Source organism: Panthera uncia, chromosome F1 (genome assembly GCF_023721935.1).
Source record: "Panthera uncia isolate 11264 chromosome F1, Puncia_PCG_1.0, whole genome shotgun sequence".
In the NCBI taxonomy this organism is placed as follows: Eukaryota; Metazoa; Chordata; class Mammalia; order Carnivora; family Felidae; genus Panthera; species Panthera uncia.
Window position 1 is genome coordinate 26,451,365 of NC_064813.1, and position 14,585 is coordinate 26,465,949.

Genomic DNA, 14,585 nt, shown 5'->3' on the forward strand with positions numbered 1-14,585 from the left:
TAAATTACTTATAAAATTTGAACATACTGTTGTAACCTGTAAACCTCCCAGTGTATCAAGTGTCCATTCAAGAAACAAAAACAAGGAATTAAAGGTTAGAATATTAAAACAGGAAAAGATGGTGTGGTGGGGAGGGAATAAGAATGACATAGACAAAAGGAAAATTCCAAGGGGGAAAATACAGCAGCGGGATGGCTATGTGTCTGCAGTTCAAGGCAGAGTCTAGGGCTGGAGACTGCATAAAGACAGTTATTTCAAGTCATGGGATTAAGAATAATGTAAGTGGAGGAAAGAAGAGGGCAGAGGATTCAATCATGGAACACTCCCAACATTCATAATTTGGGAAGAGGAAGAAGAACCAGTAAAGGAGTTAAGAAGGAATAGCCAGGGAGACATAGGAGTTTGGCTTCTGAGAAATGACGTGAAAAAAGTAAAGTAAGGTCAGCACCAAGAACAGATACTGGATTTAGCAAAACAAAGAGGCAGTATGATACAAGAGCATAGATTCTGAAAGACTGTCTAGATTCGAATCATGACTCCATCATTTCCTAGGTGTAACGACCTTGGATGAGTTACTTAACCTATGCTTCAGTGTCATGAGTAACGTGGGACAGTAACAGTATCTACCTCAGAAGATTGTTCTGAGGAGTCAATAAGCTGATACACATAAAGGGCTCAGAACAGTGCCAGGCACATAGTGGGCAATACATGTTTGCTGCTATTGTTATTATTACTGTTATTATTAACACAAGATTATTAACACAAGCAATTTAGTTTGAGTATTGGGAAAAAAGACGAGTTGAATTAAAGGGAGAATGGGGGAGGAGTGTGAGAGCGGAGACAGCAAGTACAGACATCTTTTGAAGAGTTTTGTTGTAAAGGAGACAGAAATGGGCATGAATTGGAGGAGGAAAGTAGATTCAAAGGAGGCTCCTTGCTTTTGTTTTAAATGGGTGATAGAACATCTGAGTCTATTATTAAGCAGATAATTTTAAAGGAAAAATGAAATAAGAACCTCAAAAAGGAATTTTTTTTTATCTATAAAAAAATTTTTTTTTTCAATTTATAAAGCAGCATCATATGTGGAAGAGAAAGAACTGGGAAGGGAGTAGGTCTTGTAGTGATGGAGAGTTTCAGGTCCTAGACCTAGAGATTTGGGAAAATGAAGAAGAGGGGTTGACACATGGTTTGGAGAAAGTACTGACAGCAGCAAGCACAGTTTCCAGACGCTGTCTTATTTTATCAGACCACCCTGATAGATGTGCCCATCCTGACTCAGAGGAATGCTATACACGTCTGCAAATATCTTTATTTCATTTTCACTTGTGAAAGGTATTTTCAGTGTATAAAGAGTTCTAGGTAGGCAACTGTTTTCTTTCAGCACATTGAAAATATCATTTTATACTTTCTTTAAGTAGGCTCCATGACCAGCATGGAGCCCAATGTGGGGCTTTTACTTATGACCCTGGGATCAAGACCTGAGCTGAGCTCAAGAGTCAGGTGCTTAACTGAGCCACCCAGGGGCTTCTGAAAATATCATTTTAATGACTTCTGGTTTTCATTGTTACTTTTGAGAAGTCAGCTGTTAAACTGCCACTTCTTTGACGATAATCCTTTTTTTTAAAAAGGATTTGACGATAATCCTTTTTAAAAAAAATAAGCATTTTAATTCAAGTATACTATAGATATACAAAAGTGTGCAAATTATTAAGTGTGCAACCTGGTTATTATAAAGTGGTCACACTTTATAATTACCACTCAGAAATTAAAAAAATATAACATTATCACACCCCCAAAGCTGCCTTTATGGTGCTGTCCTATGTTCTAGAAAGTTTACTGATTTACCTTTCTTATTGATTTATCTTTCTTATTCATTCACTCATTCATTTATTTCTAATGTTTACTTATTTTTGAGAGAGAGACAGGAGGCAGAGAGAGAGAGAGAGAGAAAGAGAGAGAGAGAGACAGAGCACCCAAAGTGGGCTCTGTTGCTGACAGGGGAGAGCCCAATGGCAGGGCTTGAACTCACAAACTGTGAGATCACGACCTGAGTCAAAGTCAAATGCTTAATCTGACTGAGCCACCCAGGTGCCCCATACCTTTCATATTTAGTTCTGCAATGGAATAGATTTTGTATACAGTATGCGGTGAGAGTCAAGATTCATTTTCCCCCCATATGGATAGCCAGCTCAGTTGATTCAATATCACTTACTAAAGAACCTCTTTTTCTCCACTATTATTTAGTCACTTTTGTCATAAATCAGGTAATGCCGATGTATGTGTGGAACTGTTTCAGGACTCCCTATTCTGTTCCAGTGGACTATTTGTCTATTCTGTCACTAACACTAGACACTATTTTAATTACAGTGGCTACATAGGAAGTCTTGATATTTGAGAGTATAAGTCCTATAACTTTTTTCTTTTCAGCATAGTCTTGGCTACTCTTTTTTTTTTTTTTTTTTAATGTTTATTCATTTTTGAGAGACAGAGACAGAACATGAGCAGGGGAGGGGCAGAGAGAGAGGGAAAAACAGAATCTGAAGCAGGCTCCAGGCTCTGAGTTGTCAGCAGAGAGCCTGACGTGGGGCTCAAACTCATGAACCACGAGATCATGACCTGAGCTGAGGTTGGATGCTCAACCAACTGAGTCACCCAAGTGCCCCTAGTCTTGGCTATTCTTGATCCTTACTGTTTCCATGTAAATTATAGAACTGGCTTGTCAATTTTCATACACATAATCATTCATTAAATTTATTCCTAGGTATTTGATATATTCTGATGCAACTCACAGTGGTATGTTTGTTAAAATTTCATTTTCTAGTTGTTTAGGACTGTTTGTTAGGGCATTACATTTTTATTTATATTAACCTTATATTCAGGGACATAGCTATGCTTATTTTAAAGGTTTTGTGTAAATTCTTTTGAATTTTCTGCATATGCAATCATGTCATGGGTGAGTAATTAGTTTTATTTTTTCTTTTTTAATTCTTATACTGTCTCCCCAATGCACTACCTATATTTTCAGTATGATGTTAAAAACAAGTAACAACAGGCATAATAATCTCATTCCTGATCTCAAGGGAGAGCTTACAGTGTCTTCCCATTAAATATGGCCTTATTTATGTTTTTTGTAGATAATCTTTAAATTATTTATGAACAAGTATTGACTTTTCTCAGTATTGTTTCTACATATCTGAAGATTTTTCTCCCTTTATTCTGTTAATGTGGTGAGTTAACACAGATTAATTTTTAAATGTTAGTGATTTTTGCATATTAAATCTCACATTCCTAGAATGAAACTAACTTGTGATGTACTATGCTATGATGTACTATGCTTTTTATATACTGTTGGATTCACTAGCTAATATTTTCTTCAGGAGTTTTGCATTTCTTTACAAGAGACAGACTGGTCTTCCTTGGAATGTCCTCCTAGGTTTAGAGATCAAAGCCATGCTGGTTGGACAAAATGGAACTGGGAAGTGTTCCTTTTATCGCCTCTTTTCTCTGGAAGAGTTTTGTGTAAAACTGGTAACATTTCCTCATATTTCTGGAGGAATTCCTTGGGCTTACCATTTTCCTCATGAGAAGAAGTTTAATATGAATATAATTTCTTTAATAGATACAAGCCTATCAAATTTTCTATTTTATTGGTTTTGATAAACAGTGCTTCTCAAGGAATTTGTCCATTCCATGTCAATTTTTAAGGTTTATTTATTATTTTTGAGAGAGACAGAGGGAGACACAGAATCTGAAGCAGGCTCCACGTTCTGAGCTGTTGGCAGAGAGCCTGACATGGGACTGAAACCCATGAACTGAGAGATCATGACCTGAGACAAAGTCGGACACCTAACCAACTGAGCCACCCAGGTACTCCTCCATGTAAATTTTTTAACTTACTGGCATAAAATATATCTTGAGGATTTTTGTTATTTGTAATTTGTGCGTTCTTTCCTTTTTTGCTTAATCATTCATGTTTAGGGGTGCCTGGGTAGCTCAGTCGGTTGAGTGTCCGACTCTTGGTTTTGGCTCAGGTCATGACTTCATAGTTTGTGGGATCAAGCCCCACTTTGGGCTCTGTGTTGACAGTGTGGACCCTGCTTGGGATTCTATCTCTCCCTCTTTCTCTGCCCCTACCCTGCTGGCACTCTCTCTCTCTCTCAAAATAAAAATAAACATTAAGAAAAAAGTCATGTTTAGATATTTATCAATTTTATTCATCTTTTTAAAGAACTAACTTTGGCTTGTTAATTTTCTCGACTTTGTTTTCTATTCCATTAATTTCTGTTCTTTATGTTTCCTTCCTTCTACTTTCGTTTGGGTTTGATTTGCTGTTTTAAAATCTTCTTGAAGCCAAAGCATAAGAGACTTTTAAAAACTGAGAACTGAGGGTTGATGGGGGGTGGGAGGGAGGGGTGGGTGGGTGATGGGTATTAAGGAGGGCACCTTTTGGGATGAGCACTGAGTGTTGTATGGAAACCAATTTGACAATAAACTTCATAAAAAAAAATCTTCTTGAAGCTGTATATTTTTCCAATGTATACACTTAAAGCTATACATTGCCTTCTAAGCATGGCTTTAGCTGCATTTTCTTCTGTCACATTATCAGTTTCATTATGTTTAAAATATTTTAAAATTTCAACTTTGACCCCGGGTTATTTAGTCATGTATTGCTTGATTTCTATACATTTGGGAATTTTCAGTTATCTTTTTGTGATTTCAGTCCTCTGAAATTTGTTGAAACTTACTTTACGGCCTAGCATGCGATTAATTTTGGTAAATGTTCTACATGCAAATAAAAGAATGTGTATTTAGTAGTTGAATGCAGTGCTCCATATATGTCAATTAGGTCAAGTTGGTTAATTAAACTATTACTGAGAAAAGTATGTTAAAATCTTCCCCTAAAATTGTAAATTCACCTACTTCTATTTTTTACCAATGTCAGTTTTTGTTTGTTTTTTTTTTAACATATTTTTAGGCTATGTTATTAGGTGCATACAAAATTGCTAGGTTTGGCAAATATACTTAGTGCAAAATTAGCTTTAGTGCTTTGCTTACCTTTAGGGTATCTGCTTTTACTTAGATTTTGGGCTATCTTGTTAGATTACCGATGTTTTTAGGAAGGTTTAAAAAACAATTCCTCTGGAATTTTTATTATTTCCAGTGAGAAGGCTGCCTCCTGAATAACCCAGAATGCCAAATTGCAAATAATGATTCTCAAAAGATTTTTATTTTAATTTCTAAGACTTTTTTTTTTAAGAGAGAAAGAGAGAGAGAGCAAGTGGGGGAGAGGGACAGAGGGTTAGAGAGAGGGAATTTTAGACAGGCTCTATGCTCAGTGTGGAGCCAGACACAGGGCTCAATCCCACGACCCTGGGATCATGACCTGAGCCAAAATCAAGAGTCAGATACTCAACCAACTGAACCAGGCAGGCACCCGTTTTAAGACTTTTTACCTCCCAATTTGCACTCATGAACCTTCCAATGGAGCCCAATTCTAAAAAAGCTTAAAAGCCATCATTGGTAATTATTTTAACTTTCCAAGAATTAATCTTTTAGATCTTCAAGTAGGATTTCCCAACTCTGAGGCTAATGAGAAGTTTGAGAAAAGTTAGAAAATTTAAGCCTTTCAAGTATATGTTTTAATGAATTCTAATTTGTAAGTATTGGGGTTTTTTTTAGGGGACAAAACTTTGATAGACTTTTTGGTAGTTTGCTTACCGGAAAACCTCAAGAGGAGCAAAGACAGTAGCAATGATGTCCCCAGAATGAGGCAACAATGTCATGGAGGTAATTGAGATTTGGATAGTCCAAGCAAAGCGCAGAATCACATCCTCTATGATGGCACAGTAGTAATAGGCCTGAGGAACAGTAAGCAAATTGAGTACACTTACCATTATGTTTCTCACAAATAAGCATACCTGTCACAGCACCAAGACTCACATGTCCCATCAACAAGCACAGATTAAAGAGGAAAAATGGTTTTATTTTTATTTTACTGTTTTAGAAGATCTCACCAATTTAATTTTTCTCATAAATAGTACAATATTCAAAATGAAGTTTTACTGCATTTCATTAATCACTTAACAAATACATTTTATTCTCATATTGTATACCACGCTCTCTTTTAGACCCTAGAAATATAAGCCAGATGAGATCCTTGATCTGACTGAGATTATTAAGTGTACATCATATACTAATAATGACTCAATAGCAAAAAGATTAGCAGATTCATTAACTGTCATTTGTACTTTTATTCTCAAGTTGCTTCACTCTGCATTTGAAGGAAGTTTTTTGCCTTGTTTTTTGACGTCATTAAATAAAATGAAACTTGGGTATCATATACATGGTTGAATTTAAGGAATGTTCTATTTTTACATGCGAAAGACAGCATTCAATCATTTTTTTCAAGTGCTAGTACCTAGTATCTAGGCATCCAATTTTAGCTATACGAAAGTTTTAAGTATACAAACTGCCAATAGACTAGAACTATAATTCATGGATTTGCTCATTCTTAATCTCTGGATAATCAGCTCTTTAAATATATGCATTTAAAAACTGGAAACTAGAACTGCTCTGGTAACTGCTATATGACACCATAGCATTTATTTTTTTAAAAAATTAACACAGGAATACTAGTCATGTTAGAAGGCTATTAACAAAAAAAAAAAAAAAAGCAGTCCCCTTGCCATCCTCTCCTCTCATTCTCTACAGACAATTTCAAAATTTGTAGCTATCTGTCCGAGGATTTATCCTCCATATTTCTAAATAATGTGTATATATTGCTATATCCTGGTTAATCAATTGTAGATATTATCCACTGCTTATTATCATAAATCTTATGAAGATTTAAACATATTTACATTTCTCTTTGTTCCTTTCCCCATCCACCAATGTAGCAATAATGCAGTTTTTTGATAAATTCACATCCAGTGAATTCATTATTAGGCCTCAATAAAGAGCTACAATTTCATGTTACTTTAAGAGTCCATCTTAAACTGATCTACAATTGACTATGTGGGGCTCATGTTACCAAAAACATGGAAGTCTTTTGGGAGGAATAACTTAACATGAGGTCATGAGACAAAGACAAGTTTTAATATGGAGATAACAAAGATACTTTGTGGACCTGGATGTGGTGCTCACTAATATGCATTGTTAATCCCTAGGAACTGATTTCAAGATTCATATAACTGTGTTCTTAAGTTTTAAATGAAGCTACACTGGACTCCACCAAAAGTTTCTTTTCCCTTTTCAAGGAGAATGAATCTTATTCCAATATTTGTCTTTTTAAAATTGAAAGGAATGTGGTGATCCAGCAGAACATTTTTCTTATAAATTTGCAAATTATAATGGAGGAAAGCATATACTTTATTTTCTAGGGTCATGAAAATATGCAGTAAGGAAACTGATTGAAAAACTCTATTCACTAATTTTATTACATAGAAACAAATAAGTTAGGACTATTTAAAAGGAGGCATGGATTGTGCTCGCTTCGGCAGCACATATACTAAAATTGGAACGATACAGAGAAGATTAGCATGGCCCCTGCACAAGGATGACACGCAAATTAGTGAAGCGTTCCATATTTAAAAAAAAAAAAAAAAAAAAAGGAGGCATGGATTAACATTTATATAAAGACACAAACAGTTCATCTAAGCAATCAGCACAAGAAGTAAATGTATTATATGGCTCCGTAAGACAAGAACACAAGCAGCAATAAGGCATATGCATCTGGTGAGCACAAAAGTGCCATCACTAACCTGAGCTCATGTCTGCTCTCTGACTTGCCCTTATTAACATTACTGATTTCTTTTCTTCCTTCCTTCCTTTTTTTTTTTTTTTGAAGATTTTTTTTTAAGTAATCTCTACACCCAACATGGGACTCGAACCTATAACACCAAGATCAAGAATCACATGCCCCACCGACTGAGCCAGCCAGGTGTCCCCTGATTTTTTCTTCAAACGAGATTTACAAAGATATGTCTAGTACCTAGGCCATATATTCTAAATTTGCACATTGGAATTATTGCTATATCTTACATAAAAAAGATCAGTGTTAATGAATATCCTCCTTTCTGTCTTCATTTGCTTATGTGAAGTTACCCTACTCATTCTTTGTACCCACTCTCCTACCATCCATCTTCAGTCGTCACATGTGAAAACAGCCTTCCCTACTCACCAACTGAATATTACATTTTTACACACTTTTCAAAGTACAGTTTTGAGGTAGTGATGACATTTAGACATAGTATATGAAGTATTAGTAACCCAATCTATACATCCTCCCCCCCCCCATCACAGAATTTTAGAACTGGGAAAGGATCAAGAAATAATCTAATAGAAGAGAATACACTGTAGTATAGTTGCCTAAAGTTATATAGCTAGTTAGTGAGAGACCTGGGATCAGAATTCACTTACCAGGATTTCTAGTTCACTGTTTTATTTCTTTCAGTATTTGAGTAAAGACACTCTTGGTCTTTGACTTTTTAATTCAGGTCCTCCTACCCAAATACAGACAAAATCCTAAAATAATTCCTAAGGAATTATCCATATATTTCCAGACTACATTGGCACTCCACATTAACAAAAACCAGCTGAAGTAAATGAAAAGAGCAGTCTTCTTGATGCACTGAAGGAGTCAGGCACTTCCTTTCCTTTGTGCTTTCAAAGCCTTGCTCATTCAGTCAAGTCTTTATTCACTGACTCCACAAATATTAAGTCTACTATATGCCAGGAACTATGTTGGGCAGTGAGGGATATGAATACCTAAGCAGATAACTGTAATACAATGTGATAATTGTTGTAACAGAAATTTGTAGAGGGTAAAATGGGATTAGGACAAATGACTAAATATGCTTAGAAAAACAGTCTTTTTAGAGACAGTAACACTTAAGCTGACTTTTTAAAAGGAGGAACAGGAGAGGATGTGGAGAAAAAGAAACTCTTGTGCACTGTTGGTGGCAATGCAATTGGTGCAACCACTGAGGAAAACAGTATGGAGAAAAAGAAACAGAAATACCATATGATTCAGTAATTCCATTACTGGGTATTTACCCAAAGAAAACAAAAACACTAATACAAAAAGATATCTGTATTCCTTTGTTTTACTGAAGAATTATTTACAACAGCCAAGATATGGAAGCAACCCAAGTATCCACTGATGATGAATGGATAAAAATGTACACACACACACACACACACACACACGCACACACACACACAAACACACTGGACTACTTATTACTCAGCTATAAAAAGGATGAGATACTGTCATTTACAACAATATGAATGGACCTGAAGGTACTATGCTAAGTGAAATAAGTCAGAAGAGCAAGACAAATACCATATGATTTCACTCACGGGGACTCTAAAAAACAAATTAATAAACAAAAAGCATAAACAGACCCATAAATACACAGAACAAACTTGTAGTTGCCGGAGCGATGGGAGGTAAAGGAATGGACAAAATGGGTGAAGGGGAGTGGAAGGATACAAGCTTCCAGATAGGGAGTAAGTAGGTCACTAGGATGAAAGGTACAGCATAGATCCCAGGATACAGTCAACAGGATTATAACAGTGCTACATGGTGAAGGATGGTAGCTACAGTTGTGAGCATAGCGTAACATACAGGGTTGTTGAATCACTGTGTTGTACACATGAAACTAATGTAACACTCTGTCAATGATAACTTCAATTAAAAATAAATAAAATGAAAAAGGAGGAGCAAGAGTTTGCAAGGCAGACAAAAGGGAGGGAAGAGGGTATCTGAGATAGAGGGAACTACATGTCAAAATTAGGTCACAAATTTTGTAAGTTATTTATTCCTCTGTTCTAGACTCTACCACATTATAGTGCAATTTGTCTACTTACCTGTTTAACATAGGTTATGGCCTCTTGGAGAACCAGAACTTTACTTTGTTTTTATTTTCTATAGTGCCCAGCAGTTGGTAAAAACCTGACATTTTTGTTGACAGAATGCATTAGTATTTTTTGGTAATTAGTTGTTTTTTTTCTAAGTATATTAGGTTGGGATTAGGTATGTACCATAATAGGGTTTAGCTGGTGATACACTTGAGTTTTTGGGGTTTTTTAAAAAAACAAATACAAACACTTTTGTACATACTTTTTGGGGGTATACAATCTCTTCCCGGAGAAAGGTGTTTTCTCCAGCATTCTTATCAAAGAGACCCCAGTCCATCTTCAGATCCCAGATGAGGGTATAGCAGGAACTGATGATACAAAACACAATCCAAAGGTAAAAGAATACCATGGTGTCTGAGTGACCTCGTTCTAAAGAAAATGGAAAAGTAAAAGAGAAAATTACTAGATTAAAGTAAAATTCTTCATTAAATAAAACTCATTTAAAAAGCAGATTCTTTCTTTATACAGCTCCATAAAGGAAGTAAGATTTTATATAAATATCCCTGGTTAGGGACACTAATAGAAGTTAAATAGTAAATCTGATTCTCCTGAAGTACAAAGTAATCACCAAGCATTTATCAAGTACATATAATTTGTACAGATGTGCATTTTTGGAGGCTGTATGCTGAATACATAAAAATCCAAATAACTGCAATAGAGGTTTTGAATATTACAAAAGATGTCATTTTAATTTTTGCCATCAGGTGGCAGGTTAGGGTCAAAGATGAGAAAAAATTATGAAACCCCACTAATAAGAAATGTATCACATGTGTTTCAACAAATTCTTACATTGTTTTTATTTTAGAACATTTCCTTGGTACACTTAGATCTTGTCAATACTTACTGTGAAGGCAACTAGATAATTTTAATTCTAGATAAAATGCCAGAAAGCAACACACTGATGAGGAATTTATCCTTAAGGACATATATAAAAGCAAATTTCTCTCATTCACAAAGCATGATATTTTTGCTTCTTTAGAGGTTGTTTATAGATACAAAATGCTGGGAACACTATAAAGTACACTAAATCAGAATAAAAATAATTTGTGTATGTGCTTATATAATTTAGTATTTTTCACTCTTAAGTGCTTCATATATTCTCTAAGGAAATTCTTTGCTAAGTTTTGAGAGTCATCATGATGTTATTTGTGTTCTCTAGATGCAGGATATAGGTATACAACTACTAACATAGTCCTCAATTATCAGGAAAAAGAGGTATGAAACATCTAATTCAAAAAAGTTAAAAATTTTGGTTAGTTTCCCAAAGGCATAGAAAATAAGGATGTATCATGCCCTCACCACAATCCTTCCTATTACAATAAATTAAAGGGTGCCTCGCTGGCTGAATTGGAAGAGTATGTGACTCCTGATCTCCGGGTTGTGAATTCAAGCCCCATACTGGGTGTAGAGATTACTAAAAAAATAAATAAACTTAAAAAAATTAATTAAAATTCTTCCTACTGAAACAAGTTTTTATTAATCATTTTTATGTATTAAAGTATTACTTGAGTACAGTATGATTCAAAGGCACCCTTCAGAAATTTATATTATAGTGAGTGAAAATAGCCATTTGTTATTGATAAACTTGAGCTCAAAATGAAGTATAAACAAAGCACTAGGGGAACATCAAGGAGAACAGGAATGTTTCCAACAGCAGGAAATAAGGGGAAGTAGCATGTGAGTTATTTGTAGAAGAGTAAACAGTGTTACAAAAGTCAGGCAGATGAGGCAAGGACATTCAAAGCTGAAGGAAGATAATGAACAGTCCTAAGGGTGGGAAAGTACAAGGTGTGTTTGAGGAGCTGCAAGTAATCTAAATATAGTGTGGGTGAAATATGGAGGATATAAGATAAGGGGTCTGATTTAAAATGAGGCTGGAGGGGCATCTGGGTGGCTCAGTTGGTGAAGCATCTGACTCTTGATTTCAGCTCAGTTCATCATCTCACCGTTTGTGAGACGGAGCCCACGTTGGGCTCAGTGCCGACAGCACAGACCCTGCTTAGGATTCTCTCTCTCTTTCAAAATAAGTAAATAAATAATAAAAAAAAGAGGCTTAAAAAATAAATAAAATGAGACAGGAAAAGACACTTGGGGTCTGACTATGGAATGCTCTCTTGGCACTTAAGATCAGATCTGTATTTAAAAAAAATAAGCTGGCAGGTTGCCTGCATCAGAATTACAGCTGATTTAAAAAATACAGATATGTTAGAATTCTAATGTTAATCAGTTCATACCAGCTCATAAGAACTGACTGTTATATTTTCAAAACTAAGCTGATTGTTAAAGTTATTATTAAAAATTAAATTACATAAACTTACAATTAGTTCTATTAAAAACAAAGGTAATAAAAACTCAAAATTTATTACTTCCTAATTAATTTACTAAATTTTGCTTTTATCTTTTTTTGGATTATGTATGTTTATTTTATCTGTATAATGGGAATATTATATAATGCTGTGCTGATATACATCTTTTCCCAACATTCAATGTTATCTTAGTAGCTTAACCTGGCTATGGTGGAAGTATTTACACCACCGAAATCAACAAACACTACAAATCAGTACCTCTTATCCCTACTCCTACCTAAGAGCTGGCACAACACTGTTTAGCTTCTTCTGGACCCAGAAACCAATATTTTTTAAATGGTCCACAGTGATACTAATGAATAGTCAAGCTTAGACATAAACACATTTTCAGGTTTAAACTATTTCTTTTTTTTAAATTTCTTTTTAATGTTTATTTATTTTTGAGAGAGAGAGTGACAGAGTGCAAGCAGGGGAGGGGCAGAAAGAGAGGGAGACACAGATTTTGAAGCAGGCTTCCAGGCTCTGAGCTGTCAGCACAGAGCCCGACGTGGGGCTCGAACTCGTGAACACAAGATCATGACCTAAGCAGAAGTCAGACACTTAAACAACTGAGACACCCAGTTGCCCCAGGTTTAAACTATTTCCACAAAAACTCTTCTTCACCAATTGTGTTGAATTGTGTTGAATATTTATACTACAACATTGTGCCACATAAATTATCAATATAAAAGGCCTAACAAAATATTTACTTATCTAGTTTAGTTGGATGTGTTCTGACATGTTTATTTCATTCTATAGACAGAGTCTAGCTAAGTATTATTCAGTAATCAACATCATGATTGCATTAAAAATTTTTATAACTTATCTACTAAGGTTTGCAAAGAATAAAGCAAATTCAGCACTTTATAGTAAAGTTCACACTGTTTCTATATTTTCAAAACAAGATCAACACAAAGAGAGAAAGACAAGCAACTTAACTGTAAATTATATCTGCAACTCTTTCTTTAAAAAGTGAATGCTTGGGCGCCTGGTGGCTCAATTGGTTAAGCGTCCAACTTCGGCTCAGGTCATGATCTCGTGGTTTGTGGGTTTGAGTCCTACGTCAGGCTCTATGCTGATGGCTCAGAGCCTGGAGCCTGTTTCGGATTCTGTGTCTCCCTCTCTCTCTGCCCCTCCCCCGCTCATGCTCTGTCTCTTTCTGTCTCTCAAAAATAAATAAATTCAAAAACAATTTTTTTTAAATTAAAAATAAAAAAAAAAAAAAAAAAGAAATTTAAGGGGCTCCTGGGTGGCTCAGTCAGTTAAGCATCCGACTTCGGCTCAGGTCATGATCTTGTGGTTCGTGGGTTTGAGCCCCGCATCAGGCTCTGTGCTGACAGCTCAGAGCCTGAAGCCTGCTTCCTACCCTGTGTCTCCCTCTCTCTGTGTCCCTCCCCCCACTCGTGCCTTGTCTCCACCTCTCTCTCCAAAAATGAATAAACATTAAAAAAATTAAAATAAATTAAAATTAAAAAGTGAATGCTTACTATGTGCCAGGCACTTTATATATATTCTCATTTCATTTTCACAATAAACTATATTTCTGTTTTCTAGTAAAAGTAATGAAATGAGAATAAACAGATATTCATCAAGAGGTAAAAAATTAGTATTTCTCAAGTAAGTTCAGGTAACATCAAGTTTTTACTGAAAGCTGATTTTCTTTTCTAATTACTAAAGAAATCATCAAATTCAAATTATTATATAAAAGGAGATTGTGTGGGGGGGAGTTCAAAAGAAAAGAATTAATAATGAAATAAAAATCAATGTGCTAGTTTTTTTAATGTCTTAGCTTTTAAACACAAGTCCTATTCTTAGAGTGCAATTCTTAAAATGATATAATGGGTCAAGTGCTTCTTTCCTTTCTTTTTTTTTTTTTTAATTTTTTTTTAATGTTTAATAATTTTTGAGACAGAGACAGAGCATGAATGGGGGAGGGGCAGAGAGAGAGGGAGACACAGAATCGGAAGCAGGCTCCAGGCTCTGAGCCATCAGCCCAGAGCCCGACGCGGGGCTCGAACTCACAGACCGTGAGACCGTGAGAACGTGACCTGAGCTGAAGTCGGACGCTCAACCGACTGTGCCACCCAGGCGCCCCATCCTTTCTAAGCTCATATTATTTCCATGAAATTTCTGTGAAACACATACAAGGCCTTACTCACTTTTTAAAAGGCAGGTATTCCAACAGATTATTTTGGAATAAGAAATGTTTTACTTTACTTCTTCAAATAATGATTAGCATATACCTAGTCTACATGTGTTACATTTTGGTCTCTTTTTAATTATTACCCTTACTTGATCTTTCCCATCTCCCAAATGAGG

General features: G+C 35.4%; 1 protein-coding gene and 1 non-coding gene across 4 annotated transcripts in view; one reads left to right on the top strand and one right to left on the bottom strand.

Annotated features, from left to right (window-relative positions):
• Window positions 1–14,585, bottom strand: part of XPR1 (xenotropic and polytropic retrovirus receptor 1) — a 210,217-nt gene that overhangs the window by 6,043 nt on the left and 189,589 nt on the right. For all 3 annotated transcript variants that reach the window (XM_049634136.1, XM_049634138.1, XM_049634137.1), the window contains 2 exons: window positions 10,124–10,290; window positions 5,719–5,858 (listed from right to left, as the gene is read on the bottom strand). In XM_049634136.1, coding sequence (XP_049490093.1) covers window positions 5,719–5,858; window positions 10,124–10,290 — 307 coding nt within the window. The remainder of the gene's footprint in view (window positions 1–5,718; window positions 5,859–10,123; window positions 10,291–14,585) is intronic.
• Window positions 7,484–7,590, top strand: LOC125926077 (U6 spliceosomal RNA). The gene has a single exon (XR_007459000.1). It is a non-coding gene; the product is annotated as a U6 spliceosomal RNA (small nuclear RNA).